Source organism: Sturnira hondurensis, unplaced genomic scaffold (assembly GCF_014824575.4).
Source record: "Sturnira hondurensis isolate 20B ecotype Veracruz unplaced genomic scaffold, ASM1482457v3 Scaffold0016280, whole genome shotgun sequence".
NCBI lineage: Eukaryota > Metazoa > Chordata > Mammalia > Chiroptera > Phyllostomidae > Sturnira > Sturnira hondurensis.
Window position 1 is genome coordinate 144,064 of NW_028088911.1, and position 22,302 is coordinate 166,365.

Consider the following 22,302-nt stretch of genomic DNA (forward strand, 5'->3'; position numbering starts at 1 on the left):
GGTGCTTCTCTTTGCCACCTGTGACTTACTGAATGCCTGTATTGTTTTTGATGTCTAGGAATAGGAGGGATGTCCTGGGGTCCAAACAGAGTTCCCAGGAACTGTGAATCTATGGAAGGGGAGACGATTGGCAAAGGAATTATTATGTTGCATTAGGCAGCCTGGTAAAGTGTATTTCCAAAAGTGTATCTGCTGGCTTGTAAGTTGCAGGTGCTGAGAAGTATAATCTGGCCAAAGTGAAGAAACTAGGAATTAGCTATTCAAGGGAAACATCTGAGGATGAGAAGAAGTTTAGGAGAAGGCAGCCGTTGCTCTGCATTACAGTGGGATTACTGTTATAGCCAAGCAAGGCTCTAAAAATCTGCATGGTGCTAGATGGGAAGAAAGAGCAAATCATTTCCTCCACATTTTTTGAACTCTGGAATCTCTGGTGTATTTTCAGCACTGCACGACTTGGTCTGTTTTGGAAGTGTTATGAAATACTTGTGCATACTGTTCAAAAAATATTCGTGTCAGGTGCTGGAGAACAGCTCACTGAGACAAGCAGTTTCACTAGGGTCTGTACTAAGCTTGTGTAGGGTTTATAGGATCATATAGGAAAGGCAGGTACCTAATCCACATTTCTGTACAGATACTTTTCCTAACAACCCTTGGCAAAAGACACCACTCTAATCACCACCGGAAATTATATACTTATGAATTTTCTTTTTAGTATCCTTTCTTACACCTTGGATTCTAACATTCCTGTTGGCAGAGTCTTTGTGTACCTTGTTTACTTCTGTAGTCATAGGGTTGCCCTGTCTGTTGTGGTAGCCATACGTCACTATTTAAATTTGAACTAGTTAAAATCTAATCAGATTAAAACTCTGTTCTGCTTGCAATAGGCACTACACTACATTTGCTCTTTCAGCACATTGCCCAGTGACTTCTGTTTCTATTTCAAATATTTATGTCAACTCAGGAACTTACTTTGGACAGTACTGTATTGGGATATTGAACAGTATTTGGTGCATGAAATGAATGTTGGGTGGGTAATGTGACCTGAGCCCTGAAAGATGAACACTATTCTTGTTTAACAAAAAGAGGAAAGCAGTATGTATGTGCCTTTCTCTGTCCATTGGTATTGACTCACTAAAACAGCCCATACCTAGGCTTAATGTTTCTATTTATATAATGTCATTAAGCAGTGATACCTGGATAATTTTAGAGAAATGTTCCAAAATTGTATGATATAGGATGTTAATAAATACCTTCATAAATCACATTTATATATGCTTGGGGTTAATTTTATGTGAACTAGTAGCATTTGGGGAGAAACATGTTTAATTCTGTTGCTATTATTGACCTTTGTTTGTCGTTATTATTATAGGCCTGTGGTTTCATTTTCAATATGCAGGTGTGTCTGACCAGTCTATTCTTTAAAATTTCACCATGGGCAAAACCATATAGACTAATGCATGTTGATAGTAAAGTGTATATCCTGGTCCCAGTATAAGTAATACAGCAAAATTGTTTGAACAACCAAATATCAGAATTGACTTAATAACATTTGTATAATTTTAGGACTGAGCATTACATATTAGATAAGAAATCTATCATGTTACATTACATTAGTGAGGAAATTTTCTATCTTGTTTTAGATCTTGCGTTTGTGTCTTGAGTAGAGTTTTCTTTTTTTAAAACTTGTTTTGTTTCTTATGGTTCAGTAACACATTTTAGAATATCTGTGTGCATCAGTTTTGTAGTGATTTTTAAAGTTTTTCAGATTTGCAGTATTTCCTTTCCTTAGTTTAGCATTAAGTTCATTTGTGATATATGTGATTCACAACTGACTTTAAGATACTTGTGAAGAAGCTCCAACCTTTGGAGGAAATGTGATTGGCCACCAAATTTCAACTCATATCAGAGTTTTAAGGGAAAGCAGTGGGTTGACAAAGATATAATTCTTACCCAGTATTACAGTTAATTCCACAGGCATTTATTGAGTGACCCCTGTGTGCCTGGATATAAGGATGTGGTATGAAAGCAAGGTTTACTGATAGGTCTGAAACAGTTCATTCTTTAGAAGGCTAATATTTGAACTTACTTTCTGACCCACCATTTGGCAAAATTATTTCATTTCTGTTTCATTTAGATTGACTAATAGGAATAATTTTTACTTTTCTAAGAGTGACTTTATGAAAATTCAAATATATATATATTGTTTGTTATTTCATTTGAGGTTTTTCTTTATTAGCTTTGAAAAGGGGTAGTTACTAGTTACCTCAAGGGAATGGTGAACCTTGGATTGTGAGCTTTGTCAAATAACAGGTTTCTTATGGTGGTTTAGAAAAGTTCTTTTTATTGTGTGTTATTGTTGCCATTTGTGTTTAGTTAGGAGTAATTGCAGTGGGCTTTTTTTTTATTGAGGGGAAAGATATTGACCATATTTCTATTGTTATTTTTACAGATTCAAGTGTTCAATGAGAAGCATTCAGATAATTTTTGCTTTACAAGTTGTTCACAATCTGTATGGTCTTTCTGCTTCTGAGTCCTTCCATGTTCCTCTGTGCATCCTGTGTTGCAAGTGTGGCTGTCAATTATCTCCAAATTATTCTGCCTTTTCATTCCATCCCTTATATGAAGTATATCACAGTCTTGCAATGTAGACCTCAAAGTACGATAGTAATGGTGGCAGGCTCTTAATCAGTGACATCAGGTTAGTTAGAAAAATGCATGTACCTGGGCCTCTCCCCAGATCTACACTGGACTTTGCGTGGATCTGGGAGTCTGCATTATTACCAGCATCCCAGGTGATTGTGGTGCACACTTAAAGACTGAGATTGTTTGCCTGATAGGAGAAAGAAATATACAGACCAATTGGATGGGTGCTGCCGAGTTCTACTGTGCACGGGAATCTTGTGTAATGTTTTGAAAATATGGGTGTCACAGGTAGGCACAGGTAATGAGGTTCTTGGTGATCACGTGAAAAGAATTAAAGGAACACACAGAGTTTATAGCAGAAAGACAGAGAGTGCAGGTCGGTTAGGCAATAGTACACTCCACAGAGCATGGGAGGAGGTCAGCTGTGTACAGCCATTCACCTTGGGGGCTGGCCAGATGCTGATTTTGTGCAGTGGATTCTTCCTGGCTAGTTTTATTGTGCATAAGAGTAGTGGTATTTTAAAGCTACTATGCATGTGGTGTCCCATTGTATTCCTTGATTGGCCCCTGGAGAAGGAGCTGCACAATGTTAATTTATTGTAGTGCTATTATAATGAAGTTGGGGTCATGTAGCATCTTCTGGGCATGCACAGGTGTGTACCTGAGTGACTGTGATTCAACAGTTTTCCAGAAAGTGGGACAGTTGGTCTTAGCATAAGTTCTCTGTCCTGTATTCATGTACTTTGTCTTAGCCCCAGAGCACATCCAGAGTACCCTCCTTCCTCACTATCCCCTGCCTCATAGCTTCTGGATGTGTAGGTCTAGAGAGGTTCTGAGATATTGCAGTTATAACAAGCTCTCAAGTGATAACTGATGGTGTTAGTGATAACTGTAGTCCACGGTTAAAGGGACTTGGAGATTCCATTAAAGAGATTTTACTGGAAGAGTGCAGAGCAAGAGATCCAACGATTGAGAATTTAGTCACCTCCCATAAATCAGTGTTCCATTGAACTGTGTAGTGATCACTCACCTGATCTAGCCTAACAACATTCTGGTCACTTAGTGGCATGGGAAAATCATATTAGCGTGGCTAAATTGTTTTTTCCACTGCCCAGATTGATTTTCCTTCAAAAAGGTTTTTTTTGAGATTCTCTTTAATCTTTGCTTCATTTGTGCTTCTGCCCACCCCCCCCCCCACTTTTCTTCTTAAGCCTGGACATTTGGAGGTCTTTTGGAGACATCATTTATCCCCCACTGGGGAAGCAAGTCGATGTAGGGACAAAAAATGATAGTTCGTCATCCATGAGATTCTGTAATTTTTATGTGTATTGGTTAGAGTTTTAGAAGAGGCATGGTGACTTGGCTTGCTTTGGTGTTTCAGACTACACACTCTGAGTTCAATTCTAGGGAAAAAGAGAAAGAAAGAATAGTCAGATGGTCTCCAAGGGAAAAGTAAAATTGAAAATAACCTCACTGGCCTGATTTTAGGTACATATATAACAATATTACCCCTCTATATACCTGCAACAGGACAGGTTGCACCATAATCTGTATCCCAAGTGGCAGTCACTGTGTCACAATAAAACCCCACACTATTCCTCTCAGAGTCCCACAGCCCAATATTCTTGTGTATTTTCTGTGTCCTGTTTAATTTTCTTCCTCTCAAAGTTTTTGGACCACTCTAGAATTCTAAGTGTGGTCAGAAAAGGCACACTTTCCTAGCCGAACTAAGCGGAGGCCCCAAATGACTTGACCCCTTTTGCCAGCCACTGCTGACAGCTTCACTTTATAAACATAAGCTTTGCTCTGTCGCTGTGTTAATCTTATAAACCTTAGTGTATACTGCTATTGTTATGGGGTGTGATATTTAAGGGGGGCTGCCCAAGGCCCACCTCAAGCCTATTTTGGGGGCTGGGAAAAGCAAAATGGGGGATTGAGACTCATTTTGCATATCAGGAATGCCAGAGTTCCCTCCTGGCAGAAGTGGAGCCAGGGAGATAAGTTTGACCTTACACCTTGGTATGACTGGGAGGCAGCTCCTTGGTTATAGCACTGACCAGTACCCTTCCTGCAGTGCAGTATGGAGGTAAAATGAAGACTTATTCACAGGGACTCCAAAATCCTTTTGAGGAAAAGGGACAACCAGGATACTCCCTCAAGGTGGGAGTGCCTCAGATCTGCCTGGCCACCCTCTCAAGGGGAGAGCGCCCTGAATTTTGCCTAGACAGGCTTTTATTGGGTGTGTTTTTTTTCTTTTTTCTTTCTTTTTTTTTTTTTTTGCACAGGAGTTCAGCTACAAGTTACAATGTTTGTCAGGCAATAAACAGTAGATAGCATACGGAGAAGTATTAGGGCTTCTTATAAGTCAGGGTCTGTCAGCTAAAAGGCTACAAAACTTTGTGAAAACAAAACTCATTTTCTTCTCAGGACTTTATCATTTAACTAAGAGCATTCTTAGCAAAGAAGGGTCCACAGGATTTTACATATCCTTTCTCATGCCTAGTCACCTGAGTAGCCTTCCATTCTCACACAAGGCTGCACTACCCTCAGTCATTGTGTTCAGGCTTAAGCCAGGCAAAGGACTTAGATAGCCAAGGAAATCTCAGAGATTTCTACCAGAGACACTGAGGACACAGGCTTCATCAAAGCTGGGGATTGTGGGTCCAAAAACCCTCTCCTCCATACCTTCCAAGTTCTTCTGTGGGTCCTCCACATGATCATGTCTGTCTTAGGTGGTGCCCCCCTTGGAGAATGTTACCTATCACTGGCCAACTGATCAAGCATTGGAGGCCAGTTATGGAAAAAGGAGCCCAAGCTGCACTCTTGCCAGGGAGATAAGCTGTGTCTCCTTAGTGGCTCACAGCCGGGAGGTCACTCAATCAGCCTTATTTATGGGGGTTTGCAGCTCCTGAAACCAGGCAGGGCACTTCCCAACATAGCACCAGTATGAGTGATTGGAGATTGATGGCTCGGTGCCATGCAGCCACACTTGTCCACAGTTACTAGGGAAGCCAAGGAAGGTGGAGAATACAGGAATGCTAGTGATTGTGGGAGGAGTAAGAAATGGGGTTACAGAGGAAGATCCACATGAGATTTAAACCTAGGCATTGCAGCCATAGTTGGGGGGTGGCTTATCCACTTGGTTTTGGAAAGTGGGGGCGGGGTTCTCTTGACTACGCAGCTTAGGAAGCAGGAGAGCAAGATGTAGCAGCCATGTGGAATGCTGTCTTAAGGGTTTGAAAAGATGCACAAGGATTCCCTGGCTGGCCATGAGGAGGCAGTTTTGTAGTAAGAACAGGAGCCTTGCTGATGTACAGACATCTATTTTCTTTCCCTGAGATAGGGTACCCCTGAGTGGTCTGGTTTTAAGCAAGGGAGGCCCAGCACTGTATGTGTGTTTGCAGGGATTTTATAGGGACATTAGGATTTAATGGTGACATTCTGCCATCTAAACCTGAGTAAGTTTTAAGTAAATAGTTCCTTTCCTTTGTACCAAACTCTGGCACTGAGAGGTACAGTTCCTTCTTGGAGGTGGCAGGCAAAGAAGAAACTGAATAATACGGTTCCCCTGGGGGTAGGGGCTTTGTTTGTGTAACACTCTCAGTTGAAAATGCTAGATGTTTAGAAGTCTTGAATAATTAAATATACAAAATCTTAAACTAGTGTATCATCAGCTGACTAATTTGTGATATTTGCCTTCATTCTCAGGAGCAAGTAAAATGAAAAACAGATCATTTAGATAACACTTATAAACAGATAAACTTATAAACTGATAACACTTATAAACAGGACTTTGAACATGGTTTCTCAACCTCAACAATATTGACATTTTGGACCACATACCTCTTTATTTCATGGGATCGACCTGTGCCACATAGGACATTTAGCAGCACCCCTGGCCTTTACAAAGTAATGAAGCAACCTCCCCTACTTATGAGAACCAGGAATATCTTCAGAATGTTTCTGAATGTTCAAAGTGCCTTAGCACTTCTGCCTTATGACATTAAGACTTAATCCTTTAAGGATCTCCATTAAAGAGCCAATGAATGCCTCAAGTGTCCCTTCTATAAGGTTTTCGACCAGACAATTTGAAGTATTAATTTATTCTTATTAGTCATAGGAATTCCTAGAATGTGCAAATGGGATAACCACGCTCAACTAAACAACATTCTGGAATGGGTCTCAACATGAAGGGGAATTACACATAAGAGTTCTTTATGTGAAAAACAATCATTAAGGTACTATATTCTAAATATTATGAAAGGGCAATGTTTAGATTTCTGGTTTAGTACAAAGTCTTGATGGGGGGAAAAATATCATTCATTCCTCCATAAAAGAATGATCCTTCAGGGAGAAGTGAATCGAAAAACATTTGTATTTTTGAAATTGTTCCTTTCTAAGACCCATGAAAATTTTTTCTAAGGTCATTGTATTTGTTAACAAATTTAATAAAAATGATTTTTCTCTAACATTCCCAAAGAGTCAAGAAGGAGGTATATGCATAATCACTTCTGTTAAATTAGTGAAAATTGAGATTTTTTGTGTATGTTCCCAGGCTTTTGACTTTATTTGTAGTGAACAAGTGCAGGAAATTGTTTCTCAAACCTACTTTTAGCCTCCAGGCTACTGATATGCAGGCTTCAGTGCATTCAAATGAGTAGGACTGGTTCGTTAACGCCAAAATATTCCTATTTTAAAAAATAAAAAAAATGTTTGATGGTTCTTACTAAATTAGAATTTTTTTTGCTTTTTGCCTTTTGCAAAATGGGAGTTGTGTTTAAATTGACTGGGAAATTGAAATGAGTTTATATTATTCTGAATTAGAAAGTGTTCAGGAGTTTGATAGTAAAGATGGAATCTTGCTTTTTTTCCCCGTTATGTTGACAGTTGCGTTTTTTATGCTGTCCGGACTGGATATGTTGGATTCCTTAGATGTGAACACAGAGGATGTAATTAAGTGGATTTACTCCCCTCAGGTCCTTTCCAGAGAAGTCAGTGAGTGAGTTGTTGGCATTTTATGTTTAGTGTGGCTAGTTATAGCTGGTGTACCTGTGTGTTGGATTAGCATATTGTTGGTTTTATTCATAAACAACTAATATATATTATCCATGTATATTTTTCTCCTAATAGAACACTCACATTCTGTTCCAATACTACATTAAGCAAGTCTAATCTGTAATGTTTCAGAGAACAATTTAGAATCGTCTGGGGTTAAAAGATACACAATGGCTGCATCATCCTGTGTTATTTACTTTTACATTGATGATGGCTGGTTGCTTGCTTGTATTTGGTTTATGTTTGAGTAGTTTTGTAGCATTTTCTCTTTTTTGTGTGTCTTCACCAAAAACCTCTTTGTCATGAAAAAGTTTCATTTCAGTCTCCTGATCATCTTCCCTCTAATGTTTCCCTAGTATTTCTTCCGTGATTTCTTTGAGTTCGTTCTTATGCTTAAGTCATTTTCATACTTCTTAAGACAGTACAGATTTTGATCTATTAAATCAATTCTCAAAATTTACAAAATACCTAAATTGCACTGGCGACACTTCCGTTTGCAGCCCACACTCCATGAACTGAGCTCCACCACCCAGAATGAAATCAGAGGTTACCTTTTTATCAGAGGTTACCATATCTGTCTTTTAAGAGTCAGCATTTATATATGAACAGTGCCATTTATTGTTTGGAGTGGTCATGAATAAATCTCACCTAGATGAACTTTTCAACAATAAGCTAAACCTTCATTTAGAAAGAAAGAGTTTTGATCTGTTGGACATAGTTTATGGCTTTGTAGTTGGTTCTGCGTGCGACTTTGCCAGCAATTCCCCCCCACCCCGTCCACCAGGGTTCAAATGTCTTCCCTCCTATGTACTAATACATGATCTCCCTGGGTCGGAGAGGTGACCAGTGTCTCACAGGAGATAGGTCAAGAGCCCGTTCTTCCTCAACGGCCTTTATTGGGTTGTAATACATACGAATACAGGAGGTAAGGATCAAACAGTAAATAACATTTCACAAGGATCTGAGGGGTTTGTCTGAGTAAGTCTGTCAGGAAAGAGTGTTGCAGAAACTTTGGGAGACACACTCAGTTTCTGCTCGAACCTTTAACATATGAGTGGAAAGAATATTAGCAAAGCAGCCTTCACAGGACTTTTAGGAATTGTTTTGTATGCCCAAAGCCCCGGATCCCAGTCTAGCTGGTTAGAGGCTGCACGGCCTCCCACGTAACAAGTTTTCAGGCTTAAGTGGCTTAGATCCAGGAAGAGCTTTTTCCAGAGAGTATGGGGACTTGGGCTATGTCACAATAGCTGGGGGTGACGGTCCATTGCTTCCTCTTTGTCTCAACCCCCTGAGTCCTTCCATGATGGCCTCCCAAGTGATCATGTCTGACATCATTGAGTATGCTACCATACATTGGGGGTAGGGTGATAAAGCAGAGCCAAGCTTTGTCTCCTTGTGGCTTGCATTGCGGAGGTCGCTTACTCAGTCTTAGCTGTGGGGGGCAATTACAACTCACTAAACCACGCAGAGCGAATGCCAACACTTTGTTGTTATTGAAATTCCCAGTGTCGGTTTCTATGTAACTTTAAAAATCTGTGCCTGTGGATGAGTGCTTATTCAAAGTGAGCATTTTTCCCTGCCTGATGTGTCACAGTGCATTGAATGCCAGGCTGGGAAGTGAAGCATTTCTGAATACATTATGATTGGGGTGCGGGCATGAGTTGTGGGCAAGGTCCCCAGTTATGGCATGCAACAGGCAACCAATTGATGTGACTCTTGAACATCAGTGTCTCTCTACCTGCCTATCTCCCTCCCTTTCCTTCTCTTAATAAATAAATAAATAAATAAGTAAGTAAATAAATAAGTAAGTAAGTAAGTAAGTAAGTAAGTATATAAATAAATAAATAACTATCATTTGAAGTAGGTCTGCCAGGATTCAATACATGAATATCTTGTCACTTTTCACCAGCTATGTGAAGCAGCATATGTGATAAATTGCTCAGTCCTGCAGACTCTGATATGTTGGTGAGTAGGATTTATTGAATGTTCTGCTGAGAGTTCTTGGCTGAATATGTGCTGAAGGGCTTTGATAAACTACAAGATATGGTCCTTATTCTCAAGGAGCTTATAGGTGATTGCAGTAACCTGCAAGTAGAGGTAGTTTGTGTTTTCCCTTTGACCATGATTTTTCTTTCTCTACTAGCTTAAATGGAAGTGTGGGATTTTGTTTTTTAAGTTGGATATTAGACAGATATAAAGGTACTATTAGAGATTCTGACTTTTGTTTTTATACAAAAAATGTATGCCCTGGTCAAATTACACAGTGTAGTATCTTGAAGAAATATATCTCACACAGTGCATATAGGAAATTTTACAGCGTTTCACAGAAAATCTATTCTGTTGTTGCTAAAATATACATTTTAGAAAAATGTATATTTCATTTTTCATTTAGAAAAAAAGTATTGATATTCAGCCCCTTAAATAAAGTAGCCATTGTTTATGTAGAAGAGTATGGATTGCATTCTTAGTCAGGGCATTCATACTATGGGTTACAGTTACCAGAATATACACTAGTTACTTGCCATGCTCTCTACTTTTGTGTTTTCTGATATTTTTCTCCAGTTTTAAGGAGTGTTTGCTTGCTCTGTAACTGAGCTGTTTGTTTTTAGTTCTCCTTACTGTCATATTAATAAAAATGAATTTGTACATCCCTTTAATATCCATATTGTTTTGAATGGTTGCTTCCTTTTCTTGTTGTTTGATCTTCTCTTCTGAGAGATGCCGACTCTTGTAACTTTCATCTTATCCATAATAATTGTGTTTGCTACATAGTCACTAGAGTGGCTAAAATGAAGAAGTTAGGGACAAATGTGTGGATAAGAATGTAGGACAACTGGAACTCTCATACAATGCTGAAAGAACTTCATAACCATCATTTAAAACTACCATTTGACAGTATTTACTAAAGCTGAACATAAGATACATTCTGTGACCCAGCAGTTCCTGCCCCTAGGACATAGCCAAAAGATACTCCACTAGAATGTCCATTGCAATACTTTTTTCCAAGAACACAAAAGTAGGGGCTACACAAACTCCTCATCATTGGTGTAATTTCTAAAGGATGTATTACAATATTTTTGTAATGGTATACTGTGCACTAGAAGGAAAGAAGTTTTTAACACTGCATGCAAAATTTGAATGAATGATACAAATGTGTTTTGAGAGGAAAAGGGACATAATACCTTATTCCATTTATATAAAACACAAAAATAGACAAAAGCAATGCCACGTTTTAAGCAGTGTCCATAGGGAAGTAGGAGAGGGCTTCTTGTTGCTGTCTTGTGCTTTACCTCGAGCGGTGTGCTTTTTTTACAGGATAGTTTACAGTACTGTGTACTAGTTCATTGAGCTCTCTCATGATCATAGGTGCACTTTTCTGATATTTGCCATAATTGATGAAGGTGTTTAACCTTTTTAAAATTATGGTTGGTGCTCACCATCTCTCTTGAAACCATTCAGAATTCTGTTCTCCTTTGCAGTGTCATTTCCATGGACTTCATCGATTCGATGCCCACTGCAAGTTTTTGAAAAATTAGTTCTGCTTAGCTGTTGCTTAAAATTATTTTGCTTATGTATAATTGTAAATTTGTGGAGGACTGAAAATGTGTTTGACTTAGGTTTGTTGTCCCTTTGAGTGCGTAAAGCATTGCTGCATATCAGCAGTTGATGGATTTTTAAGTCACTTGTACCCTCTTTACCTTGGCTGTTCCTCTTTCCTGTATTTTCACATATAGCCTAGAGCATTCTCCAGAACCCCCAATACCTACTCATTGTTAAGGCATGTGCAGACTGAGGGGAATGTGCTTTCTGTGACTCATAGGTCTGTATTTGTCCTACTTTGTGATAGCATATAAACTCTTAGAAACTTACCAGGTTGGCCAAAAAGTCTGTTGATTTTTCCTGCAGAGTAAAAGACACATTTTTCATTTTCACCAATAAAATGAAATAATGTTGATGTCAAGTAATGTCTGAATTTGATCACTGTCAACTTTGACTGATCTGCCTGACTGTGTAACATCCGTCTAGTGAGAAATCTCTAGCACAAAATTTACAAACCACTCTTGATACCTCCAGTGTTGCAGATCTTCTGAATGCTCTGCACAAGTCCCTTATAGCATTCAGTTGTGTTTTTCACCTATCTTGAAATAATGCAGCGTTAAATGCTGAAAATGTTGCATATGTTCTTCCATCTTTAATATTAAAATGGCCACACAAAAATTCACCAAGTGTGATGTGTGTGCTCTTTTAAATATACACTGATGTGACAGCTGTCACAATATAACCTAACAGAATTGTTGCACATGAAGTTAAAGAGAACTAAGTGCAATGAGAACCATCTTACAGACACACAGAAAAAAAGAAACAGCAAAGAATTTTTGGCCACCCATTCAGTTGTTATATGAAACACATAAATGAAAATTTTAATACATTTTACTAAATACATATTTCAAAAATTGGTAATCAATGACAAAAGGCAAACGACAGACTTGGAAGGAATTGTGGTAATATATGTAATAGACAAAATAGTAACATTTTTTGTATTATCTGCCACATATGTGTTTATACTGAAGAATTCTTAAAAACTGAGAAGAAAATGATAAATCATTTCAGAAAATGAGAACATGTAGGAATAGATAATTCACTAAAGTAGTATAGATAGTTAAGAAATTCATACAAAGAGGAATAGCCTTACTAGAAGTCAAGGAGATGCAATAGAAGTACTGATGTTATGTTATATTTTAACTAACATGTCATTTTAGCAAAAAGTTTTACAAATTGACAATAATGTGGGAGAAAGAGCACTTTGTACTTTTGGTGGAAGTGAAAATTACTACAACCTTTCTTTTGCAGGGCATTTTGCAGTAAAATTTTCACCCTGTGTGACATATTCTTATGTGAATTGAAAAATGGCACCACAAGACATTTTGACCCAGAAACACAGAATATGACTTTATTTGGAATAAAGGTCTTTGAGGTATGGTTATGGTAATAACGATCTTGAGATTAATCACTGGTGTCCTTATAAGAGAAAGGAGAGGGAGATTTGAAGCACAGAAGACAGGCAGAGAGGTAAGGGAGGTGTGAAATGGAGCTCCCACCGAGCTCCAGAAAGATCAACCCTGCCAACACCTGATTTTAGACTTCTGGGCTCCAGAATGAGAAGAGAATGAAGTTCTGTTGTTTGCAAGCCATTGGGTTTCTGGTACTTTGTTTCTAACCTTGCAGGCTGATACATGTGCACCAAAATGTATGTAGAAGAATATTTGTGCTTGATTTATTCCCACAAAGAAGTAAAAGCAGAATAAACATACACCAAATGTGAAACAGTCAAACTTTGGTCTAGTAAAGAAAACTCTGTGGTAGTAAAGTGGTTGAGGTAGATCTGCATATATACTGACATGATCTGCATATGTGCTGACATGAAACTGCTCATTATACATGGTTACATGATAAAGGCCAACATATGCAGAGGCACATTTTGTTTCAATAGATTATAATTATAAATGTATAGGAATAAATCTGAAAGGATACATAGTAAAAAACTGTATGTGGGGAAATAGATGGAAACAGATGAGGATGCAAGACTAGATACTTCAATTTTATTGTATATATCTGCATTGCTTGAATGTTTACAAGAAATACGTTTCCATATTTAAAAATTCAAGTTAAAAAGTCAGCTTGACTTCTCCTAAAAACACAAAACAAATAAGCATCCTTTAAAACAATATTTAAGCAACATAAAGAATCATGAATATACAGAATAGAAGCAAAGAAAAATAAATGATATTTATGTAAACCAGTACACAAATATTGGTATTTTGCTCGTGGCAGAAACAATGTACCTTATTTAACATTTTACCACTTTCAAAGCATTGTCAAATACTTCGTTAAATTAGTTCTTCCCCTGATATGCATTTCTGAAGAGAGGAAAATGAGAAGCAATGGGATTTAAGAGACCTGACCCAAGGCCACACACCTTAGGTGGCACAACTCGACTGAAACCCCAGGCTTCTGACTCAGAAGCCCTAGTGCTTGCCTTACTGAAGTACGTACATCCATCATGTCCATGATGGAGACTTGTGTGTGACACTTAAATACATTGTGAATAATTAATTGGACATCACAATGGCCTTTCGCTTAACTCCAGAGTTGTAAAAACCAGTGTGTGGTCAGACCTTCTTCATCAACCTCTGCAAATATTGAGGAATCACAAGGGATCAAGGTGGAAATTATGTACTCCTTTCTCTCAGCAAGAGCACAGCCAGATAATTTTAGAGCTAGAAAGAGCAGAGACTATTATAGTCCAGCATTTTACAAAAGGCAATATTATGGTTCATAGAGATGAATCATTGGTTCCCAATAATATAGCTAGGTAGGGATGGTAGCAAATTAATTAGTGCTATCTGTTGTTTACTAGATCTCTTAAAATATCAGGATCAACTGTTTGGGAATGTAGACAAGTCATATTAAAAGTCAACATGCTGAATGATTTTAGGTTCCATGGATCTCTTAGTCAGATCATTGCCTTTTAAAAATAATATGCTTAAAGTGTAAGCAGTTTCCTGTGGCTGAATGGAACATGTTTCAAGTTTACCAAATTATGGAGCACCTATTTTGGAAGCAGTATGATCAAGAACTGTTTGCAGAGATCTCAAAGGGTTTGGTTTCTATTCCCAACTGTCCCTAGTCATGTTGTTACTGAAAAAAGTGGGGTTCAGCTGCCTACCATCAAATACACTCATAGGAGTAAGGTTGTTTTGGAATGAAAAAGGTATTTAATAAAATATTGCCCAACTTGGGGAAATGAGGGACTTCTGCAAAGCATAGACAAAATTTATTTGTCCTCCAAGGGGCTGAAACCCAAAATCAGGCCTCAGAATTCCACTCTATCCTTACCTGTCTGCCCTCCTGGAACCCAAAGCTGCTAAGGAGACAATTTTCCATCTTCAGGCTCCTTCCCTGGAATCGGGATGGTCTTGAGCTGCAGCTTCCCATGCGGGGGGGGGGGGGGGGGCAAANCAAGACCTCTGCCAACTTTTGGACCTGATAGTGCAGGGGCCGCGTCTGTGGGTTCTAGAGAGAGCAGCAAGTCTCCGCCCTCCCTTGGCTTAAATCTCCTGGAGGGTTGCCCCTCTGTGAGCTTTGCAGCTAAACCCTCCTTTTATCAGATTAGATGGGAAGGTCAGCACTGCTCCCTGCCATTGTGTTAACATTTAGATACACATGCTGGTGTGACCAGTGTTTTATTCCTTAAGTAAGGAACCAGAAGGGGATAGGAGGGATTTCCCCTACATCACACTCTGCCTTGTGCAGACTCCATGCAAGGGCCCCTGCCCGCAGCACCTCTGGCGAGGTTGGAGAAATCTGTCCTCAGATGCTGCCCTACATTGGTTACTGGGCCAATGTGACTCTTGTTTACCCTTTACCCAGGGACACAGCCTTTCCTGCACTGCTTTGGGACCCTCCCTCTTGCCCAGCCATATGGCCATGTCTCCCTGTGTCCATGAGTGTGTTGGGCCACACCACAAATCTCTAAAATGAAATTCTCAGTTTACTGTGTTGTTAGAAGAAAAACTGTTAAATCTCTAACCTCTATGAAAAAAATTCTTCCAGCTGCTTTTTCCAACTTTAGTCTAATAGGTTCAATTCTAAAAGTAATCTGTGAAAATTAGAAAATGTTGTTAAAAACATTTTTTGGTTATAGAGTTTCACATTTACCTTGTGTTTATCCCTTTGGACATCCTGGAATAGGCTGTATAAGGGGTGATCTTCTACTAGCAAATCTCGTGTTGTTTTTTGTTTTTAAATATTGTATTAATTGTGCCATTATGGTTATCCCAGTTTCCTCCCCTTTTCCTGCTACCCTCTACTTAGTACTCCCATTCTCTCCAATAGTCTCAGCCCTGACTTCATGTCCTTGGGTCGTGCTTTTGAAGTATTTGGCTCCTCCATTTATTATACTGTTCTCAACAGCTGCCTGTCTACTGTGTGCCTGCCAAATATGCATTTTGATCCCCACACCTTTTCCTCCATTTTCTCCCTTTCCTTCCAAACCTATTCATGTTATCTCCAGTTTCCTTTCCAAAGTAATATGGATTTTGACAATACATTGCTATCTCTTATACATTATCTATCACAATATGAAATAAACTACTTTCAGGGCACAAAATATGCTTGTGTCTGTTTATGGCTATACCTTGGTGGAGATACATACACCAGATTAGCATTAATCATTTCTCTGTATCACACAAGGATTATTTTCTCTTTCAACATGTGATTTCCCAGGCACACCTTGTAGGTCTTTTATGGGAGCCTAGACTAGAGTCCAAGAGATATCTGTATTTTTTTTCAAACTGTTCAGGTGAGCTTGTTAGGCTGTCATAACTCTTTCAGGATATTGTTTGTTTGTTTCTTTCTTTCCTTGGTTATTTTGTATATTTGGGTTTTTTTTCTCTATTACTGAGTAGGAATACTGGGTGGTGCTATTTAATAATCTCCAAAAAAGTGTAAACTATACCCTGCGTATGCACCCATTTGTACATTTGGAATGAATGGCAAGTTTCTATGACAAAAATGGTTTATAACAAAAAAGGATATAGAGTCCTACCTTGTTATCTAGTATCTTTTTTGTGTATTTTGTTCTGGACTTTGATGAAAAATACCGTTTGCTTCTTAATTATAAATATAATTCTCATATTTTGGTAATTTTTACTCTGGACTGTATAGATTCCATAGTGTTGTTGCATACTTCTCCCTAATTATTAATTTAATGGAGTATAATCTCCCTCCTGAGTAGGTAGATTATGTTACATTTAATCCATCCAGCAGTCCCTGTGTGGCACACAGTCGGAAATGAGAACCACTCACTTGGTGGAGAGTTTTAAATTGGTTTAAATTTAAGGATTCCTAGTATGGAAACCAAGTAAGGTTCCCAAGAGTGCACAAAAACTCAATGTGTGATCTATTATGTGTATTTCAGGGTATATGAAGCTGAATGGAGCACAGTACCTGATCTGAAGAAGAGAGGAGTGGCTGGAGCTCTGGGTTGGTCAGGCCAGAGTTGGCCTGAGGCAGTTGTAAGCAGGTTCGGACCAAGATGGCGGTGCAGGTGATTCATCTTGAGTCAGATGTTTTCCTAGTTTGTCTCAACCATGCTCTGAGCACAGAGAAGGAGGAGGTGATGGGACTGTGTATAGGAGAGATGAATGATGACACAAAGGATGACTCTAATTCTACATGTGCCAGAACTAAAGTACACACCATTGCTGAAAAGGTTGACATTGTTCACATTCATTCTGTCATCATCTTGAAACTATCTGATAAGAGGAAGGATCGAGTCAAAATTTCTCCAGGGCAGCTATCTGGAGCCTCACCAGAGGCAGAGAGGGTGGCTGAACTGACAGGTTTTCCCATGAGAATAGTGGGCTGGTATCATTCCCATCCTCATATAAGTGTTTGTCCTTCAAATGTTGATATTTGCACATAAGCCATGTACCAGATGACAGATCGACACTTTGTAGGACTTATTCTCTCCTGTTTCTTAGAAGATAAAAGCACAAAAACTGGCAAGATACTCTACACTTGCTTTCAATCTATTCCAGCTCAAGAGAAGTCAGAGTATGAGCAAATCGAAATCCCAATCCATATTGTACCTCATGAAACCATTGCTAAACTGTGCCTTGAAATAGCAGTTGATCTGCCCAAGATCCTATACCAAGAGGAGCAGGATGCATATAGAAGGATTCACAATCTTACACATCTGGACTCAGTTACCAAGATCCATAATGGCTCAGTGCTCACCAAGAATCTGTGCAGTCAGATGTCAGCAGTCAGTGAGCCTCTCCTGCAGTGGTTGGAAGATAGACTGGAGCAAAACCAACAGCATTTACAGCAGTTGCAACAAGAAAAGGAAGAGCTTATGCAAGAACTTTCTTCTCTAGAATAAAGTGCTCTAGAACAATGTGGGAGAGAAAATGGGGGAATGGAAAGGATCCATGTATAAAATTAAGTAAGCTCCATCAGTTTTGAAGAAAAAGTTGGAAGGACTCACATTACCTGACTTTAAGACTTACTGGAGTAATCAACAGGGCATAGTATATAAGCAACTGGTTTTTGACAAAGGTGAAAAAGAAATTCAACGGAGGAAGGATAGTCTGGAATAACCAGACACACAAAGGTAAGAAAACAGACTTTGACATAAAATGCACACCCTATATAAACATTAACTAAAAATGTGTCGTGGACTTAGATGTAAGACGTAAAAGTTTAGAAAGGTTAGAAATAGCACTGGCCTGTAAGGTCTGTCTGGGTGGATTGAGTGCTGACTTGTGAACCAAAAGGCTGCAAGTTTGATTCCCAGTCAGGGAACATGCCTGGGTTGCCAGCCAGGATCTCCAGTTATGGCATACAAGAGGCAGATTTTCAATGTATAGTTCACACATTGATGTTTCTTTCCCTCTCCCTTCTACCCTGAAATAAATAAAGAGATAGATAGATAGATAGATAAAGAATTAATACATAAGAGCTTTAATAAAAAGTTACAAAAACCTTAGAAATAAAATCATAAACAAAGTTTAATTGTCTTGGACTTGGCAACAGGTTATCAGCCCTCACCCCAAGGCCCAGTCCTAAAAGGAAAAGATGACATACTGGACTTCATCAAAATGAAAAATGGCCCTGCCAAAAATTTTAGAGGAATAAATTATTGAGAGAATTATTCACAAAAATATGTCTGATCAATCTAGAATATGTACCAGGAAAAACCAACACTACAATTAGAAAGTGGGCAAAGTGCCTAAATACATATGTCACTTAAAGAGTTACAAGTAAGCCCAAGAAGAGGTGTAAGTTAAATAAGCGCATACTATATGACCTGAAAGTTTAACACCTAGACATTTATGGCAGGGAAGTGAAAACCTGTGTGGGCAAGAAAACTGGTACATGCATTAGAGAAGCTGTTCAGAGCACTTTTACTGGAAAGAAATGATCTCAGTCAGAAAGTGGAAGCCTTGAAAGAGCAAAGCGCTGTGAAAACAGCAGATGTAGATTTAGCAACAACTGGGATTAGGCCTGTACTACTGTTCATTCTCAGATAGACTTGAAGACTTCCTCCAGAGGAGCTCTAGGAATCTGCTTCCAGGATGATACCAAGGGAGGGAATGAAACCAAACACAGTTCCAAACACCCTTTCCACTCGATATCTCTGGGCATTGATTCAGTTGATGTAGTGACATGTGCTTCATGTATTGAGATGTACTTTGTATATAAGTTTTCCATAGCATGTAGAATAGGTTTTCTGATGAAAGGTTTCTACTTCTGCATTTCCTTAGAACTATTGAACTGTGTGGTACACGAAAGTGCTTAGCAGTCTTGGGATGTTTGATGTATACATTTCTAAAGTTGCATTTCCTATCTGCCTTCTTTTCCCCTTCATCAAAATATATACTTGCTGCCTTATGGTTTTAGTGTTATCGCCTAGTGTGCTCATTGCCTTATTTCTGTGTCTTGCACCTAATTAAAATTAAACTTAGAGTTGTTCTAACGGTGGCCCCTTATGTGAAAACTAAAACTAATTCAAACTCTCTAGTCCAGTAACAAAAGAACAAGCCATATAAAAATGATTAGTTTAGTTTATTGGATCATTTTAATGCCACCTAAAATTAAGACAGGTATGGGATATGACACAAGCATAGTATGTTGGGTTCATATTGGCTTTTTGATAATATGTTTAACACTTGGCAAATTGAGATGACAGACAAGTCTGAAAGTAGGGGCAGCTTATAAAGATGCCATTTGTGAAGAGACTGGGATGTGCCAGCAAGTCAGTGGACAAATAGGCTCAATATTTACATGTCTCAAAACATCTTACTGCTTTAGGTTATGTTAGATAGATGTCTAAGAAAAAAATCAGTAACGGGTCTCTGCATGTATAATGGGCAAATTTCCCAACATGGTGATTTCATTCCTTCTTTCAATGCCTAAAAGCTACAATTTTTATTTAATGTTCCTCTCACACTTACAATCTAAAATTGGTTAAAGATGCAAAATTATCTACTAGGGAAAAGAGCGAAGAATCTAAGTAAATTATAAACTTCCATGATAATCAACTGTCCAGACAGAAGAGGAAATGTATGTGAAGTCTGACTAAATACTATGCCAACATTAGCAGAATCAAAACATCCCATCCCCACCCTGAAAACAATATTTTATGACTACTTCCCTTAAGTATCAAATGAAATTTGGGTCTTAACTCTGTGTAGAAATGAGGATACCTGTCAGAGATATAATTCGACTTGGAATTGATCCTAGTGATCAGATTGATCACTAGGAATTGGAATTCATCCTAGTAACACTTTACAAAGATAGTCCCATGGCCCATCACACTTGTTTATCTCTTGTTTTGTGTGGAAGGTAAATCTTGGATTTAGTGCAATGTGGTTGACATAACTTGGTCTCTCTATTCTTTTGGTTGTGCTGGGTGTATTAGAAAATATTTTGTGAAATAAGACATTGAAAGGATCTAGCCTGTTTACGGAGCTTTTGTTTTCTCCTTACCAGTTGGAGAAAGGGAGTTGGGTGGGGACCTGATGAAAAGCATTCCCTTCTAAATGACCTGGAGCGTGTCCAGTATCCACTGTATTCTTAAAGTGGAGTAGGCAAACCAGGATTGCAACTGGCTGGCGCTGCCTTTATGAGGGTACTTGAACAAGTGTCAAATATTTGATATATGACCCTTTGGAAACTCTTGTTTGAAAACACCTTAGCTAGCCCAGGAAAGGCTTACATGACACAACTGATTAAATTCTGAGTGTTTTTGCCATTTTGTGGGAACTTGTGAAGTTGTAAAATGTATAGTGATAGTGGGTTCCAATATAGGGAAATCAACATGGGTGTGAAAGAGCAGATCATTTGATATTCAGAGGTACAGAAATATATTACTTGATTCATGAGACTTTTTTTTAGTTATTAGTGACTAAACGTATATAGTCACTACCATAAGAGATAATCACTGTCTTGTTACACCTGTCATCACGGTTCATTACCTTAGGGCTCATTTTCAGAAATAACTACGTCTTTCAGACTGTAAATGAAAATAATCAAAAAACAAAGCAAACAATCAGAGAAACCCAAAGAGGGATGCAGTACTACGTACACTGCCTTATTTTTACAAACCACACATCCTTCATAGACATAACTAAATCGATGAGGCAGTCTTACTTCATTTTTCAAAGACATTTTGTACAGATTTTTCACTAATTTGAACTTTATTTTATCTTCTCTGTTAAAGTTTAGTAACAGTGTAAAAATTGACTTCTTAATAGCTTCTGTGTATTCTTTGCATTTAATGACTTTAATTTTATAACCCTCAATTTCAAACACAATTTTTGTAAACATCTGACTTTCCCAGTTTTAAAACCTAGTTAATTATGGCACAATTTGGATAAGCAGTGGGTAGAGGACATACCCTCAGTTTGTGTGGCAAAAATCACTTAGCCAGGACTCTCAGCATATAAAAAGCCAGAAGAATTAGTGGGTTTTGTTGTTGTTGTTGTTGTTGTTGTTCGAACATTACGAAAATTGTAAGAATTGCAGCCACAAACTCTTTTTTTTTTGATATTTGAAATATCTTCTTAAAGTGTTAGCATGGTGCTAGAAACATTTGCACACAGAAACAGTAATATACATGCTGTAAATTGTATGACTTTTAAATTTTATGTTCGAATGTACTTCTACCTAATTTATTGTGCTGACATCAGTCAATAAAGTTCTGTAGTCTTGAGGTGTGCAGTTCTTGTAAAACGTCATCTGTGTATCATGTTGTCTCCTTTCCACACCAAGTCAGGTCTCCTTCCATCACCATTTATCTCCCTTTATCCTCTTTTGCTTCCACACCCCACTTGTCCTCTAGCAGTTACCTTACTCTTGTCTCTGTGTGTTACCGGGTGTTTTATTTTTTCGCTATTGCTTCAGATCCTTCACCTGTTTGACCCAGCCCCGGAATCCCATCCCCTCTTATGGCTATCAGTCTGTTCTCTATATCCAAGCATCTGGTTCTCTTTTGTCTTTTTTTTTTATTACAGTCCACATATGACTGAGATAATAGAATGCTTCTTTTGCTTATTTCATTTAGATTAACGCTGTCCAAGTCCATCTGTACTGTTGTGAATGGTAAGCAAAATGCTATGTTCTACCTGAACAGCCTGGGAGAAGGCTGATCATTTGTTTGAGTTCACACTTTAGACACAGATGAAAAAAAGTCAAGAGTAATGTAACGGTTCCATGTAAAGGTGTCTTTTACTGCCTGGATAGTTTCACTCAGCATAATGCTCTCCAGTTCCAACCATGCTGTCACAAAGGATCCCTTTGGGATCCACTCCTTTACTGATGGGTGCTTAGGCTGTTTCCCCTGCGCGCAAACACACACACACACACACACACACACACACACACACACACACACACACACCAAGCAAGCAAAATGTATGAACACATACACCCACCTCCCCCTGTTCATGGGTTGCACACCTAGCTGATCTTCTGAGGACCTGAGAAAACAGCCAACAGTATCCCAACGTATATGCAGTTTGAAGACCAAAATGTAGA

General features: G+C 38.5%; 1 protein-coding gene across 1 annotated transcript; it reads left to right on the forward strand.

The window, feature by feature from the left end:
* Positions 1-16,795: 16,795 nt before the first annotated feature.
* On the forward strand, positions 16,796-17,644 carry LOC119000761 (lys-63-specific deubiquitinase BRCC36-like). The gene is given in 1 exon segment (XM_037065885.1): positions 16,796-17,644. A coding segment is annotated over 1 exon segment (849 nt).
* The last annotated feature ends 4,658 nt before the right edge of the window (positions 17,645-22,302 follow it).